The 19216-nt window shown below is 33.5% G+C and overlaps 1 protein-coding gene across 1 annotated transcript in view; it reads left to right on the top strand.

The window, feature by feature from the left end:
• The first annotated feature begins 7365 nt into the window (after window positions 1–7365).
• Window positions 7366–19216, top strand: part of LOC126978720 (structural maintenance of chromosomes protein 1A-like) — a 59776-nt gene continuing 47925 nt past the window's right edge. The window contains exons 1-5 of the mRNA XM_050827744.1: window positions 7366–7381; window positions 7466–7587; window positions 8054–8174; window positions 10841–10940; window positions 18052–18200. Of these exons, the coding sequence (XP_050683701.1) occupies window positions 7476–7587; window positions 8054–8174; window positions 10841–10940; window positions 18052–18200 (482 nt within the window). The 5' untranslated portion in view covers window positions 7366–7381; window positions 7466–7475. The remainder of the gene's footprint in view (window positions 7382–7465; window positions 7588–8053; window positions 8175–10840; window positions 10941–18051; window positions 18201–19216) is intronic.

The raw sequence follows: 19216 nt of genomic DNA, 5'->3' as shown, positions 1-19216 counted from the left end.
CAACACGTTACCAAATGACTTTTACTTTTATGTATTCACCAACTAAACTGGAATGAACGCCGGAGCCGTAGCCGGCATTCGGCAAGATGCGAAACTTAATATAAATTTTTAAGAGTTACTTAAAATAATCTTATCCAGAATATAATATAGTCGTGTTGTCGTCAAATCCGCATCCACTAACTACTGGAAGAGTCGGGCAGATATTAATAATTATCAAGGTAGAGACAGCCATGATATGATATTACGGTTGATGAAATCCGTATATATAGAACAAAAAGCATCAATCATTTAATTAAGCAATGAGATCTATAAAGCGTACTTAGACTTTGCTCAGACTTTACTCACGTAAAACATAGCTAATAGTAAGCTTAGCACTTACATTTCGTTTTTATAGTCATTTGACACCTGAAATTATACTGAGTTTACGCTAGGATAGTCCAATGCAAAAGTTAAGTTCGCGTTTATCTCATAGTCTTTTATAGAATAGCCCCCTTATTCATAATGGTCCGCTAACTTTAAACAGCCGCTTAAGAGTGTTTTTTCTCATTCTGACTTAGGTCAATAGAAGAAGACAGAGTGAGAATTAGCAATGCTTTAAGTTAGCAGACTATTATGAATAAGGGGGTTAGTACTTAAATAGCTAATTTATAATGCTATACTAAGGTATAGCATTATAAATTTTCACTCCTGTAGTCGTCTAATAATAATAATATAACTTTGTTGCAGACACAGAGATGCTTAGTACAATAAAATTTAATAAAAAATAAAAGTAAGAAATAAACAAAAACTCGAAATAGTAAAATTAGAAATAAATGCTTTTTAAGACACAATGTAAACGTTATTAAGGTTGGAATTTCTACCCATCGTCACAACGTCTTTGATAGGAGCAGTTTGTCTTGACTTCTAATGTTTGAATTTTTACACGTGTCAACTCTGGTAATACTTAATGCTATACTTTTGCGCTGTATTGCGTTAAAAGTGTCATCCCAATCAAAGTACATATTATTGAGAGATGTGGTAGCTGCTGCTATTATGAGTCATACAGGTGAGTAGAACCGACTTAAAACGCAATCACTTTTAATTACAAAGATAAATTTTTATTTTGAAATTTGAAAACTAACGCATGACTGTTCGACGAGCAAGTTAATATTTGTTTAACCAATTTGCTAATAACACTCATAAGGCGTCAATATAATCAAAAGTCAAAAACATACGTGTCTACACCTATCAACGCATAGAGTGTGTATTACAAAGAGCTGACAACCGTATTTTTTAACTTTCATAAACCTTAGCTTCTTCAAATAAACAAGTACCTGCATTAGGTTTCCATTGATATATTTCATGATGATTTATAATCATTATTCTTATTAAAAGTTTGTGAAGGAGCACTGTGGAAACACAATAAAATAAGTGGCGGACATGATATCTGTGAAGATTTTTGTGAAGGTCGCCCGGCAACTGCTGTTACCAAACATAATCCGATAACTATTTGAAAAATTACATGTCAGGAAATTCGTACTGTATTACGAATTGCCATTATATAATTTGCCGTTAAAAAATATAAAACGAATGTCAGGTATTGGCTGTATATAATAATATTACCAGTGACAAAACCTCAAAGTAATATACCCACATTACTTTGAACCTGAAAGAAAAGCTAAGCGATGGAATGAGTCTCTCCTTTTGAAGATATGCGTACGAAAGTTAAGAAAAGTTCAACTTACCGAAGTAAGAGAATAGTTGCAGGCATATCAGGACAATACACTACAGTAATGCTTTAAAACCAAAGGGAAGTTAGTGCAGATAGGTATTTCAAAACGTGCTTGACCAAAGCTATTGAAAAAGTTTGCGAAAAACGTCTTCTCAGCGATGTCGCCCTTTATATCACGTCAACGCGTCCTCACATTCCGCCGGCCAAGGGAACGAATGCGATTTAATTTTTTCATGGCAAATAGCCAGGTTTTCCCAGTTTCCTGGATTCCCCCCCCCCCCCCAAACCTCATGTATTAGTTTTTAAGCATAATAAAGTTTTATCCCTCAATACGTAGATAGGGTTGTAGAAATAAGTTTTCTGATACCTATATATAAGGCTTAATTGTAAATTGCTTTAATAAGTAGATTTAAGTAATTTTGTATATATATATTTTAATATCAAATGTAGAAATTTGGAATTTTTTTTATTGGTAACCAATGCGTTTTTGATGGTCTGAAATATAGAAACAAAAACGCATCCTACATACAGCTCGGACGTTAACTTAACCTAGTGCTTTTATATATTTCCGAAAATTAAAGATTAGGAAATTAAGATTAAGAAAATTGAGATTAAGAATTAGGTTATAGTTCCCAACAAGGAAGAACACTTGGTTATGACGAAACAATTCGGCCACGGAATAAGGAACGACAGAGGCACTAGGCTGATGGATTTACATTAGAACACAAACTCACCATAGTAAACACATGTTTAAAAAGAAACCAAACACAAGATCAGCATGGAGCTATTAAATGGCGACTACAAAAACGAAATAGACTTTATTTTTAACAAACCAACCAAGAATATTCTAAAACATTGGCACTATAAATTTATACTATCCATCCATCATAAGCTAGTCAGAGCAACAATGATTAAACTAACCAATCATAAGAAGAGTAGAGTCAAATTAGGAAAGAAAAACTTGGCACAATATATCAGATAGCATTCAGTCTGCTCGCCAGAACACTATATTTGTACAAATATGCTATGATAACATAACTAACTTTATCACATTGGTATTTAAAACTAGCCAGAGAAATAGAAAATGAACGACAACAATCAGTAACACTACTACAGAGACGTAAAGAATGGCAAAATATAAATCGTAGTGAAATAAAATAATGAACTTTCCGAACAAACTAGTTAACAAATATATAAAAAGAGACTATGATAAATACAGACAAGTTATCGTAGAAAAGCGCTATTCCACGCACACACTAAGATAGCTCATTCCTCAGAAAGAACTCAAATAGGATAGAAGGATTAAAGTTAGATAAAGTCCAAACAATTTTTTTTTTTTTGTTTTTTAGTGAATGTGAAGTACACGTATTAATAATTTGTCTAAATTTATGTAGATCTACTTAATTTTTAAATGCAGCAATGAACGTAAGCGCATTGCAATTTGATTACAGACAGAAATTCTACCACAGATCGCACCCTTTCTGTACTTAAGTCGTCAAGGAGTTACATTGATCATCATTTTCGACGGCGACAATTTCTTGACAATAACGACGTTACGGTACCTCAAGTATCAGGATAGCATAAAAAATATTCGACTTTTGATTTTTTTATTATTTCGGCCAAGTATCGTTAATTTGCTCCTAAGATTTGAAGAGTTGCGTTACTTTGTCATGGATCCCATAATTAGAACCTAACCAAACTAAACTATCTTTGAAATATATCCTTTCCAATAAAAAAAGAAACATCGAAATCGGTTGGCGCGATATTGAGTTAGTCGTCCATTTGTTTTTTATGGTTGTTTCATTGATGCCACTGTCAGATCTAGACCAATGGGAAGTACAGAAGTACATGCTTCCACACGGGAAGTACCAACTTTCAAATAAAAAAAAAATATCAAAATCGGTTCACCCAGTCAAAAGTTCTGAGGTAACAAACATAAAAAACACATATAATAATAATAATATATAATAATAATAATTTATTTCTCTTAAAATCATAGTTTACAGCAGCTAGTGGCCGGAGTCACCTTTTAAGCAAATAATGCCTGTACCAGGTGTCTCCGCTCTTCCAATTCAGCAATGTGTTATATTTAACAAAAGTTTTATTGACATGGTGGTGAAATAATAATAAAGTTATGAAATGAATATAAATTAACAATTTAAATATTTGGAAAGTTACTTTTGAACACCTTAACAATTACAGCGACAAAGATTTACAATTACGATTTTTAATTCTTATCGAACATGTAAGTCACTTTTTATTATTATAAACATAAATAACATACGAATTGAGATCCTCCTCCTTCGGTTAAAAAGAGTTTAAGTTTTTGCACTCTAAAGTCAAGTATTATGTCAATTATTATTTTAATTATGGGGACCTAATCCTTAATCCTTGAGGGACCGTAAAACAAATTAAAAACTGAAAAAATTTAACTAAAAAGAAATAACGATTGGATTTCAAAACATAGGAGATGAACAAAACGTGTCTCAGAGTGTAAAAAATAATAATTTCAAAGAAATAGGTATAAGAATTTTAGAAATTTATTATTTCAATATATAGCAGATGTTGAAAAAATTCATAATAAAAAGTATTTTTCTGTTTCCACTCGTAAACTGTACCAACGTTGCCAAGTAATAATAATAAAGAATAGAACAGGCATCAATGAAAACTAATTAAACTCATACGGAGACTAAATGTAAAATATTCATAACTTACCGTAACTTAATATTTAAAACATCATTTATCTACAAAATATCTTATCAACAAATCGAACTTAATTAAATTAACATAATCTAAACGCAGTTACGGATTACCCATTTCATTTTTATGTTGGAAGCACTGAACCACCGATCGACTGTCAAATTACTATGACTTTTATGCAAGATACATTCGTTAACGCTATATCAAATTCGCGCCGAATGCGCCGGTTCGTTTTACGCAATAATATAATGTTAGTATGTATACGTTTACATTTTATAGTGTTTGAATATACAAAGTGCCGGGGACAAAAGGAAATGTCGAGACCTAATAATCTTATAGATGCTAGCCGAAGCATTAAACGAAGCGTTATTGAAGAGCGGGGATAAGACAAACGTTTGTTTGTTGTTTATCGCGCATACTTGAATCTTCGTCGTTAATTTGAACCAGAATTACTTTACTCAATTGAGAAACCTAAGGAAAGGTCTAATCCTGAAGGACCTGTGTACTGTAAAACGTACTATGTTTTGGAGTGATATTGAGATGCGAAATATTTATAACATGTAAAAAAAATTTTTGCCATCGTGTATAAGTCCTACGAGCAATAACAACCGGCCGTAGGTATGGTGTAACCATGATTTTCGGACAAAAGAATAATACAAAAAAAAACTTTCCAAATGAAATGAAATGAATGAATTCAGGATAAATTTCATGAATTATTTCATGTCACATTAATAAGTGGCTCTTTACCTGTTAAGGCATAAACGACCTTCCTATTAGATGGCAGCAATGTATACTAATAGTAATGGAAACTATTTTGATTAAATATATATTATTATGTTAAATTAAAAAAACAATCTCAATTTTTCTGTAATTTCCAAAAACCGGTAATTTCATACTCTATTGTGGGCGACACTATATTCTGTATCTGTGTGCGTATTCTTCCACGTGGTTCATCAATGATATTTTTTCTCTCTGTTGATTTCACAAAGACAAAGTGGCTGTGCGCGGCAAGAAATTTCATGAAAACATCGTGGTTGTGGAACGCCAAACGTTTGTGTATCTATATATAAAATTATCGAGTCACAATCTTAGTTAGATAGCCATACTGCTCCGAAACAGCTTGAAAGATTATTGTGGAATTTTAAATGTATATAATGTAGGTCCAACCGGTTGGGCGTAATCTATTTTTCATACCGCTGAGTGATTCAGTTTTTTTTCCATTTATATGCATATGTCTATTCAGCTAGTATTTTATAAACTTTTAAAGTGATAAAATTTTATGGTAATTGAAAATGGTAACTTAAAAAGACCGTTTGAACAAATTACTTATCAGTTAGATTATTGTACATAAATGTTTATAGAAATTGATTACATTACCGATTATATAATATCTCTATAAGATTATTGCAAAGAAATGAAACCAGATATATCACAATATGTCGATGCGCCTGTTATGGGAATTGTAAACGGACGTAGAGACTTCTTAAGGCAATCATTTTCATATTGAAATTACAAGCCATTTAGATGAATATATTATTATGGCGAACATCAGTAGCAGGAGAGTAATTTTTGTTTCTGTTTGTGGTCATTTTCGCAATTTAAATAGCTTTCCCAAAACTTGTTAAATATCAAATACCTACTATTTTTTGAACAAGAGTGCCTTAGGGATAGATGACACATACCAGATAGAAGTGATTTATATTAGAGGAGGTCAAACTCACCTGATGAAAAGTAAAATATCGATCACACATGCACAGAGGTTGATATGTGTTGCCTTTGAAACGTAAGTTCGAGATAATAGCCAGCTGAAGATTCCACAATGTAGCTGTGTGAGTATGTGAATTTCACATTACATCATGCCATAGATGGATTGAAAAAATATTTATCCAGAAGTTTTATAGATCAGCTGTCATCAAAATCTTTTACATTTCCGGGTGAAGCAGATCAAAATATTATTCTTATATCGTCAATTTACGATTGTGATTGAATTAATCATAAATACTATTTATAATAGTTTTTATTAACGTTTAATAAATTATTTAAAGTCCTACTTTGAATAAAAATATTCGGATTTGCTAGGTCAAGAATATAAGATAAACTCAAGAATAAAGAAACAACTGCTTATTTTAGAATAGTTTTAAGCCCCTTTTGCGTGATAATAAAATGCTTATAACGAAAATTTTTACTAAAAATAAATTACAGTAAAAAACTTTTTTTTTTCACAATCAAACGTGGCACAAAAAAAGGTTTCCCATAATTATGTACACAAGATATTTCAAACGTGGATTTTGTATGTTTATAAATAGCCCTATTATTTTTCATACCAAACCAACCACACACTCATCAATCATCACCTTTTGACAAGTCAGTTACTGCTGATTTGACTTTGAGATAGTCTTTGAGAACTAGAGATCTAGATCTAGAACTAGATGTAGGTATTTGGAACCACATTTCATCTTTAGTATTTCCAAACATATACGTCATCATGAAATGTATTATTTGTTCGGAATTCAAAATTAATTAAAATAGATAAACGGAAAGATAGCAGTAGATATATAATTCTATATCTTAAAAATTATAGAAGACATAACATAGGTACGTAACTTATTGTCACCTTATTGGGAAATGACAAAAACTATGAGCGGTAAATCGATCGATTTTTATTAATCTTTATTCATAAAATTAATAGTCTATCTTTTTCAACAAAAGTTGATGGTTATCAAAAGCGTGACGAGTATTCTGTAATCTGGAGGTTAATACATTCTTAAATGTATAATTTAAAATACTTGCCTTTTGCTCTGAAGTCTGATGATTAATGTACTTTGGATTGAAATCGAGTAATTTTCAGTCTTCCTGTCACTCCCTAGTCTATGTTTTTAGTTTGTATTTCGACTTCCGTTAAAATTGAGTTTAAAATTTAAATCTCTTCTAAAATTAAGTAGGTACCAGCAAAGTTGGCCTATGTCATAAGTAGTGTATTTAATGTTTGCAATCTTGGCACCAGAAATTATAATCAATTAATTGTTCATTAATTCAGTAATTGTTGTTTTTCAGACCAATAATAATGCCGGCGTTCTTGAAATGCATAGAGATAGAAAACTTCAAAACCTATCGAGGCCATCATGTCATTGGACCATTAAAACCGTTTACTGCTATTATGGGACCAAATGGCTCAGGTAAAAGTAAATTGTTACATCTTAACCTCATAATACTTTTAATTAGATACCTACCTAATTCAGCCAAAAAGTAAAATTTCAAATTGCTGAGTTTAATTATTTTCGATATGATTAAAATTTATATACCTAGCAATGTAAGTAGGTACCTACCGTAAGAGTGGCTCTTTCAGCTCTGGCTTTTACGTATTACCGTGTCCATGTAAAGTACATATTATGTTGGCAATTCGCATGCAAACACTAGTCAACTATTAATATTTCTATGATGCGTTACAAGAACAATTAGGAATACTAAAACAACGCTTATTTCGACGTAACCCACTGTTACGTTAATTAAGCTCGTAAAGGAAACCCATTTATAAAATTTCTGGCTGCCAATGAGAAGTATATTTCTTTCAATCATACTTAATTTCATACCTTTCTGACACTCACTGAAAATAATTTAAATTTAAATAACAATTATTGTCAGGCAAGTCTAACTTCATGGAAGCTGTATGCTTTGTTATGGGCGAGAAAACATCCCTCCTCCGTGTGAAACGTCTGAGTGATCTCATTCATGGTGCTCATATCAACAAGCCAGTTGCAAGTTCGTAAGTAACACAAAATTTTATTTTGAAATTAAACCAGTCATGCCAAAAATGTATCAACCAATTATCAGAAAGTAAGCAATTCATATCAAATTGATTAGAAACTAATACATGTCTACTCAGTATAAAAGCCTAAGACAAATAAGCTAAGTATATTTAAACCAAATATATTATTTGTTATGAACCTTTGTTTAATATTCTCCTGATAATAATAATTAATTGAATAAGATTGACATGTTTGTCTTATTAAAATTTAAACCTGATAATGCATACTAATGAGGATTTTACATTTAGTTGTAGGTGAGTCGAATGATTTTTCACTTTTCACTTGTAATCAATCTGTATACTATATTTTTATTTACTATTAATATTATTGACTGATATTATATTATTGCACCTCTTTATTAATGTCATACATCTAGTACAATTGTTATCAATTGATAGGGGGAGTGTTTATCTACCACCATAATTCAAATTCTTAAAACTCACTCATCAATAAATAATCATAAACCAATTTTTGATGATTTTTTTTATAGATTTTTAGTTGTAATTGTCACTAATGAATCTATATATTAACTTTAAGTATCATATTTGTAAATAACTTAGTATTTTGGTGTGTACTTTTAAGCAAGGAACTAGATGACCCTTTTATCATTGTATTTACTTATTAATATTAAATTTTCTTGTGTCAATGTTCTAATTTTATTATGTTTATCTTACTCTTTGGTTATACTTGTTTCTGTGTTATATTACTAAACTTTTCCATGTAGGATGATCATAATATCTTAGGGTAATTAAAATACTACTGTCAATATAAATTTGACATGATAATATGTAACTGATATTGTGAGGACATTATACAACCAGATAAATGCTCATATAATAATAATTTGATACAATCAACCAATTTTAATTTATAGTTAACATCAAATGTAGTTTTTTTTGTTCAAAGTAGAAAATACATTTAATTGTTTAGGTCATGATATAAAGATATATGATGATGAATATGTTTACCTTAGATCAAAAGCCCTATTTACCAAAAAACCTCTAGGCTGGTAGCTCAAAAGCATTTCCAGAGTCATAGAGTGTAGGCCGTGGAGGCCACAATATATAGAGCTCACAACTTCAATGTGTCTCCTAACAAGACTTGCAAAATCAGACTGACCATGTACTAGGATGGAAGGAGAGATCATATTGTAATATAATCTTAATGTACATTGGACTTTTTCCAAGGGAAATCAAATTCTATGATGAAGGTGTATGTATGAGTGAATATATGTGTGGGTGTTGTGTATATAAGTATGTTTGCAAGTGTGTATATAGTGTGTGTTTTTGTTTGCCGATGTCATCACCCCATGCTCTTTTACAAAAAACACTATTAAATAATTGCAAAATTCATAGTTTATGTTTATTCAAAATGATTGTCTACTTTTAATTACATAGTAAATTGACTAGGATGGGCAACATTCTCGAATCTTTCATCACTCAGCAATAAACACACATTTTTGCATTTCCTGATCCAGTTTGTCATCATTTGTATCGCCAGTTAGTGACCTCTCAGACACCGGTTCCTTCCACATCAATCAGAATATTCTTCAGTTGTTTTATAACTTAAATTAACTGTAACATTTAGTTAACTGTTAGAAATTGAGAAATAATAAAAAGCTACATGCTACAAACTTAGGTAGGGGCTGCACTGACTACAGCAGTGACCTCTACCCCTGGCACTGGCTAACATTCGGTATTCGAATCGCGACAATATGAGCTTACCTAATAGCAAAGAATATGTAATAGGTAATACCTTTATACGATATTATGGCGGCTACGTCATTATCATCATCATCAGCCGGAAAACATCCACTCCTGGATAAAGGCCTCCCCCAAAGATCTCCACGACGATCAGTCCTGCGCTGCCCTCATCCAATGTACTACGGCGATCTTGACCAGATCGTCGGGCCTTCTTGTGTGGGGGCCTATCAACACTTCGTATTCCAGTACTTGGTCACCGTTCAAGGACTTTTCTACCCCACCTGCCATCTGTCCGTCAAACTATGTGCCCTGCGCACTGCCATTTCAGTTTCGCAATCAATTGGGCTATGTCGGTGATCTTGGTTCTCGAAGGGATCTCCTTATTTCTGATTTGATCTGGCAAGAAAACTCGGAGGAAAACCCCCTCCATTGCTTTCTGAGCAACCATGAGCTTTCTCAACAGGCCCATAGTTAGCAACCACGAGCTTTCTCAACAGGCCCATAGTTAGCAACCACGAGCTTTCTCAACAGGCCCATAGTTAGCAACCACGTCTGCGCACCTTAAGTCATCACTTGCAACACACTCTGGTTCTAAACCTTCGTCTTCAGACACTGGTATTTGGGACGAGAAGATATTACGGAGCTTCCCGAATGCTGCCCATCCGAGTTAGATTCGACGAGTGACCTCTTTCGCGAAATTGGACCTGCCTAACTGGATTGCTTGTCCAAGGTAGATAGACTCGTCAACAATATCCAGAGTACAGTTCCCAATTGTTACGGGAGTAGGTGCGACATGGACCTTTGACGTGACATGGCGGCTACGTACGATCGTTAGAACTGTAGCAGTTAATGGTATGGTGGGGCGTATTTTATTGAATGCTTCAAGTTAATTATTATAAGTAATATTATTATATTTACAGCGCATCAGTAACGGCAACATTTATATTGGAAAATCAGAACGAGAAGAAATTTCAGAGATCTGCTGTTGCCCACTCATCGGATTACAGGATAAATGATAGTGTAAGTATAAATTATACATTATATGAATAAATTCTAAAGTCCAGTTTTGTGTTTGTCACTCTAAATAATATATGTCAAGATAGAGCCTCTTGCTATCAGGCAACGCATGACGCCTCTTGCTATCAGGCAACGCATGACAACAGGCCAGATTAATTAGATTAGCGTGGCCGCCTTTTTCTGCCGTGAAGCAGTAATGTAAGCATTCTTGTATTTCGGTCTAAAGGGCGCCGTAGCTAGTTAGAATTACTGGGCAAATGAGACTTAACATCTTATGTGTGAAGGTGACGAGCGCAATTGCATTGCCGCTTAAAATTTTTTAGGTGTTTCAAGAATACATCAATTACCATCAGATGAATGTCTTGAAAAAACCTTTAGTGTCCTTGACAGCTACGTCCTACACTCGCGAAACGTTAGTCATTTTATTTATTTATTCATTTTCATGTAATATAATTATAATATAAAGTAGAAAAATAAGGCTAAAACTGATTACAGTATATAGGTATTAAACAAAAGAAGTAACATTTTATGCTTCAACAATCCAGAATAAGTTAACAAAAGTAAGTTTAGGTGTGTGTAAGGTTGTGTGTTGTGTATTTGAGGGTGTATGCAGTGTGTGTGTGTGTGTGTGTGTGTTTGGATACAATGTGTGTGTTGACATCCAAGTCGCTAACGGAGCTCACTTTAGATATTGATACGCCATTTATCTGGAAATCGAAAAGTATTGGTTTTACTTTACGTGTCAATGTTATGTAGTGGCATTTTTTAACGTTCACGGCAATCCTATTATTACTATAATATTCAGATAAAGCATTCAGGTCTGCTTGCAACTTGTAACAGTCATCAATGTCACGTATTTTGAAAAATAGGCATTATACTTAAGCGGGCCTAGGATAGAGCCTTGTGGCACACCCGATGGTATTGACATGAACCTCTAGCGCTACCCGTCACAACAGCCTGCATACGATTCGTGATATATGAGGTGAACCATCTGTGCAGATTCCCACAAATTCCGAGTGCATTTAACTTTTCGAGTAATATTATGTGATTCTCATGATCAAATGCTTTTTAAAATCTGTGTAGATCACATCTACCTGATACCTCTCATTCATGCACTTTAATAATCGGTGAATACCGCCAAGTTATTCACGGTGGAACGATATTAATAAAAAGATGTTGATCGAAGGGGAAAGACATAGCAATTGTTGGGGTTATGCGTTTGCAGATAACTGTCTCAAGTAGTTTGCTTATTCCATTTAAAATTAATATTGGCCGGTAGTTCTCAATTTCATTTTTTTGATCCACTTCTATGAATGGGAACTATTAAAGCTTCTTTCCATTTATCTGGGAAGGCGATACCTTAACGTTTTCTGCGCCTTCTTCTAAAATCTTTAATCTATCGATTAAAGATTATGGAAAGGGGCTTAGCCAAGGAATAAGCACATTTATGTAGAAAAATTGAGGGAATGCCATCGCTACCGGCTCCCTTATTTGTATCCGACTTTAGCAATTTGAGAGTTTCATCTTCTCGAATAATAATATTGCATATCGTTTCGTTATGTGTAATGTTGATTTATATATTTGGGCAACTAACAAATTACACTCTTTACATGCTTAAACTTAAAATATAATAATAATATGGATAAGAGTTAATTCACTTATAAGCTACCACAGCATTCATAATTCTTACTACGCTTATAGGACAGTAATTTTAACAATTTATAAACTAAAATCTAAAAATATTGTAATATATAATCTATCTACATATATAAAAATGAATTGCTGTTCGTTAGTCTCGCTAAAACTCGAGAACGGCTGGACCGATTTGGCTAATTTTGGTCTTAAATTGATTGTGGAAGTTCAGAGAAGGTTTAAAAGGTGAATTAATACGATAATGCTCGGAATTAAATAAAAACAACGATTTTGATTTTTCTTTGATGTTCCCCCGTCGTTCAGAAATCAAATTGCAAAAATAGTTAAAAATGAATAACTAATTAGAATCTTTGTTTCTCAGGAGGTAAAAAACGAACTTTATTCTAGCTATCTATACTTAGTGGATGAACTACAGCTGTTAACTATGATGGCAACACAACGTTTGCTGGGTCAGCTAGTTTAAAATAAAAATGAAAATATGAAAACAAGGTTTCTAAGTCACGTGTGTAAATTAAGTATTTTCTTTTTATATTGAGCAAGCGGAATGAATATATCAATGTTCTGCGATTTAGCAAGTGAGGTATATGACCTACAGAGCCTAGAAATATTTGCGTTTTGACCCAGATTAGTCCTAGATTGTGGTACTACAAACAACGAATATGCATTTTTTCTTATTAATTTTGGAGGAACTTTTATTTTTAATTTGGATAGCAAGTATGGAGAATCTATTTTACCGCTAAAATATTGTGTAAAAACAAAAGATCTAACACTATCCTTCTATCCGCCAGTGGGATCACACCGTAATGTTTTAGCCTTTTTTGGTAGCTTGAGTGCTTTTTCGCTAAGAAGTCATTATAAGATATATACAGCGTCTTTGCACACTCTCAATACGCTTAATAAGTATATCATACTGTGGACTCTAAACTACGCTGCAGTATTCTAAGAGGGACCGTATAAAAGAGTTAAATAATGTTATTTTGGTTGAATGAGATTTAAATTCTTTGGTATTCCTAATTATAAAACCGAGTATTCTGAATGCTTTATTGGCTATGTTGTCTATATGTTTGTGAAATTTTAATTCTTTATCAAAACAAATTCCGAGGTCCTTAAATTCAGTAACATTCGATAGGCCTTGAGCATTTAGAGTATACTTATTATTTTATTATTTATACGTATTAACTGTTATATATTTATTACGAGTAAATTGCATTGTAACGCATTTTGATGTATTTAAAAACATATAGTTCAATTTGCACCAATCAGTCAATCTGTTTAGATCTTGTTGAAATAAATTGGTATCTTTAAAAGATGTTATTGGTCTTAATATTTTGAGATCGTCAGCATATAGAAAGTTTTTAGAAGATTTAAAACAGTGTGTTATGTCATTTATAAATATATTAAATAATATTGGACCTAGATGAGACCCTTGAGGGACTCCTGATATATTTTTGTAAGAATTAGATACGAAACCATTGATTACAACTGTAGAGTGTCTATCTTGAAGATAAGAGCAAAACCTTTTCAAAATAGAACCGGAAAGTCCTACTTTCTTCAATTTTTCAATCAGTAATTATGATTAACGCGATCAAACGCTTTACTGATATGTGTAGATCACGTCCACGGGAATCCGATTGTCTGGTGATTCAACCAAAATATTTTGGCCAAAAGTAGGTTTACGCTGCTGGATGGTTTTTATCTTCAGATACAAGAGGCAAGGAGCAGTGGTGAAAATCGATGTTACTAAACAAGAGGTCCAACGTATTTTGTTTGCAATTACAAATTGTATTCTGCTATTTCTGGCCGACCAATGTTAGGCAGATTAAAGTCACCGGTAAGGAGTATGCAGTCATTAGGATGTAGAGAAATAATTTCAGCAAGATGGGTTGAGATAGAGTTGATGCGAGCAGCTAAGAGGTTGTCTGGTGGCGCATAAATTAAGCCTATGTGGACACTGCGTCTTCCTTGAATGCGAAGAGTTTCTGCTGGTAAGGTCGCCCATACAGACTCAACGCCAGGGCAAACCCAATCGTTTCGATGCAATATTTGCAAATTCTTAGAAGCACATAATAATACTCCACCGCCTAATTTATTTTTAGAGGTTTCAGGATTTCGATCATGACGCAAGATGTCGTATCTACCATCGCAAATTCCACGGTCGTAGATACTACTACTTAAGCAAGACTCTGTGATAAGGATCAAACTAAAATTATGGTTTTGAATATTAATACGAACTTCTTCAGTTTTGGTACGTAAGTTTTGTTTTAGTGTCAGTGTGTTGCTGAAAATAAAATTTTTCGTATGAATGTTTTAATGTTATCTGTATAAATTAATGTACACGTATATTTTTTATGGAAAAGGAGGACAAACGAGCGTACGGTTCGGATAAACTGGTGTTAAGTGATCACCTTCGCCGACATTCTCTTGCATCACCAGAAGAATCACAGGAGCGATGCCGGATTTTAAGGAAGGTACGCGTACGATGGTATACGAGGGCGGCACTGAAAATTTCGGGAATCAAGGAAGTGACACAACATTACTATTTAAAAATGTATTTATTGCTTTTCGAAGTAAGTCTCCGCGAAATTTGATACATTTTTCCATACGATGGAACCAATCATTGAAGCAACCATTCCATTCAGAAATTGGGGTGTCCAAAATGGCCGTTTTGTAGGCGTCCACAGCTTCTTCAGGTGATGAAAATCTCTGACCACACAATTTATTCTTTATTTTAGGGAAAGTATAGAAATCATTAGGGCTTAGGTCGGGGCTGTACGGCGGATGGTCTAATAATTCTATGTTTTCTTGCTCTAAAAACTTTAGTTCTGTGCGCGGCGTGAGAACTCGCATTGTCGTGATGGAGGATGATGCGGCGGTTGCTACTCTCTTGCTAGTTCTCTACAAACAACAAAAATGCTAGCATACCATTCTGCATAAACCGTTCTGTGTCCCTCAAGAGAAATAGTCGCAACTTGGCCGATTTTTGAGACAAACGTGGCCACCATTTTTTTTCCAACACTCCGTGAACGAACAATTTTTGTTGGCTTTAACTCATTTTCGAACACCCAAAATCGTGACTGGTTTTTTGTTTCGGGTTCGTACGCGTATATCCAGGATTCGTCACCTGATACGATTTTGTATACAGCATTTGAGGGTCCTGCGTGGAATCTTTCGAGAGTTCTGACGCACCAAGTAACGCGAGCCGCTTTTTGCTCTTCACAAGCAAATGCGGTATCCATCGGGAAAACAACTTTTTTACACCTAATTGTTCATGCAGGATTATTTGCATTTGACTCATGCCATAATGTCTAAAGTTGCCTGAATTTCGCGGTATGTCACATGTCGATTTTCCTCAATCAGCTTACGCACCGCATCAACGTTTTTTTTGGTGACTGCAGTTTTTGGACGACCTCGACGGGGATCATCACTGAGCTTGACACGTCCACGTTGAAATTCAGCAAACCAGCGATAAATTGTGGTTATGGATGGGGCTTCATCACCAAATGCAGAAATCATCCGGTCATCACCAATGATATTTAAATGTATAGATAGGTTACCTAGACTAAATTCGATGTTTAAAAATGATTCACTTACGCACACATTAATCATTTAACATTTCAATAGCACACTACATTACGATTATATCTGAAAGAAGCATAGCATGATACAATTATCGCAAGCGAGAAAGAGATAAATCTAACTTGCTGATTGCGTCTTAGTTTAAGGCGCGGACTGACTAGGATTTTAAACTCTACAACCAACCATACAATATGTACATGTATTCATCATGTGGGTATTCCGCAGATGGCATTTATTTTACTGATTCTATTTTGTTTATTCAAAATTTAAAACTTAAATTGAAAAATTGTTCGATTTAAGTTTTAGAAATATACTAATTCTAGTAAATTCTTTAAAAAAAGAATGTTGCTATAGCTGAAAATTCGGAGATTTTTGACTCCAAAGTTTATTTTTGGGAAGCAACTTCCAAATTTTTTATTGGATATTTCAAATTATATAATAATATTCTATTTGGTTCAAAATTTTCTTTTAAGTCCTTCTTTGTTCACTGTATTTTTTGCGTCGGAATATTTTCATTGCGTTATGTTGTAATCGACTCTCTAAGAAACTAAATTTTGTGGATATTGAGGTATGACCGTGCCTTAAGTTGAAACAACATAGAGTAATAATTTATCAGATATAACTTTTACCCGTACACAATGATTTATGTCTTAAATACGATTCACTCAGGAGTTCATGTAGTAAAAGTTATAAAGTAGTAAAACTGCATTGAAATTAGGTAGATAATGTGTCATTGATTTTATAAAAAAATAATATAGTATTGATTATAATATATAGCCACATTGATGATTTTACTTATTTATATATAAAATAATAATAAAAAACATACAGACACCAAAACAAAACCGAAAACCAGTAAGGGTCCCATTTTTACAATTTTACTAACAACGGCTCCCAAAAAGTTTTAAGATTACAATTATTACTTTTTGTATCTTATATAATTTATGAATTTATTTTTGTTAAGGGTTTATTACAATATGGTAATGGGAGAAGAAGAAAATGATCCATTGATTCTTTTGCAGTTAGCAAGGGATATACTGAAAAAACTCCTACGTAAACAAATAGCACTCACTGTCTACATCCGCTACCTACCCTAAATCTTGTTTTAGTAGTTTGATAGTTCAGCTACCTATATACGCACTTGTTTTTTTTTAATTATTACATTCCACTGCAACAATGACTTTTTTACATTTCCTAAAATATTCTACCTCGATCATCCCGCAACAGACAGCATCAATATTTTGTCATTTCTGTACGCTAATCTATGATCGGCTTGGCGTTGTCATGGCAACATATTTATTTTGTTAGATAAATAATGAAATCAAATAAAATGTTATAATTCATTATTTCTTAACTGTGGTATGTAATTCTATGATTTTTTTTACTTTCGTAATTAGTGCATCTTCCCATAACACAAGACGGCATTTTAATGTTGTACCTATATCAAATTGTAAGCAATTCTGTCAACAACAAACGCGTGCGTACCGTTTTCGTATCGAGAGAGCGACTACGACCCCATGCGCCAATTGACTCAATTTAGGCGATTGATTTTCGGCGCGCTAGTGACATATCGACCTCTTTTAATATTATAATATCATTGGTCAACACACTGTTTTTGTGTTAAACCACTTCGAAAGTCATAATAAATCATCGCTTTAGAATTTTCTCGAGTCAATTCCATTTTCTCAACGACTAAACAAGTTTGACAAGACCTTGTGACAAGACCGAGAATCTTTTTTTAAATAAATAAATGGTATTCGATTTTTAAAACCAAGGAGTTTTCAATTAAAAAGATTTTAATATGACAGGAACAATGGAAATATTCCATTCCCGATACTTTTAGTGCAGCCTATGTATGTAAGGTGAATAGTTTATCAACTTTCAGTCTGTGACCGAGGGACAGTATCTGCAGGAGTTGGCAGAGCTAGGAATAAATGTGAAGGCAAAGAATTTCCTTGTGCTCCAGGGTGCTGTTCAAAGCATTGCCATGAAGAATTCCCAGGAGAGGACAGCACTGTTTGAAGAATTTTGTGGGTAGGTGGTAATTAATGAACTCACACACAAATTGCATAAGTCCTCTGACTTAATCTAATCAAGTTAAAAAAATCATTGGATTGTTGTTGAAGACATAGACATATTCATATAAGACATATTCAGAGGGCTGAGAAGAAAAGATTCCTTACTTAACCTTTCACCTAAACTTAATGTCAGCTTATCGGCGCGGGCGCACGTAGAGGCTACGCACATGCCACTGCCATTTTATACTGCAGTAGAAACTACCCACGTTGTCAAACGGCAATGAGACACGCTTTGTGTGTGCACCGCATGCACAGCGTGCATGACGTTGATGACATCAACGACGTCAATTGATGCTTAGCGTGTCCGTGGGCTGCAGTGGACACAATCTCATACATTTTCTTGTAAAGCGAAGCTTAACACACGTGCGTAGCCTCTCCGTACGTGCTCTATACAAATTGTACAATTGGGTAATAATTGCTCAAGCAACTTGTAAAATAGTCTTTTAAGCGCAAATGTTTATGTGTGGACTTGATTATCCTTAATCAATTAGCATATTAAGTAAGTTAATAGTGTAATTTAAAAATTACAGACTTCATGTATGCTTGAGAATATAGCTTACTTTATAACAAAGTAAATAAATATCTAGATTTTAGAGCATGTTCAATTTGATGGTACTCACTAGAAATATTTTGTATTAACATTTTGTTAGGTAGGTACCTAGGTACATTACCGACTAACAAAATTTCCTGATTTTTATGTTTAACTTGGCACCAACTTTAAAATGTAGTAGAGAGTATTTCTTTTTTAAATGCCTTGTTTTAAAGTATATAACTGCGATATGCGGGTTTGTATCTTTATTTTTTGTTAATCTCACCCACTTAACTTAGCGACCGCTAGATTAGTGTACTTTAGTTATTTTCACAGCATCATGACATGTTTGCACTGCAAAAGAGAGCTGTTCGTGCTATATATCAGCTTGGTTATAGACAGTCTCTCAAAGAAAATTTAAAGAAATAAATATTATGACTGTT

Source organism: Leptidea sinapis, chromosome Z (genome assembly GCF_905404315.1).
Source record: "Leptidea sinapis chromosome Z, ilLepSina1.1, whole genome shotgun sequence".
Lineage (NCBI taxonomy): Eukaryota > Metazoa > Arthropoda > Insecta > Lepidoptera > Pieridae > Leptidea > Leptidea sinapis.
Note: the sequence above shows the minus strand (reverse complement) of the source record. Positions and strands in the feature narration are given on the sequence as shown.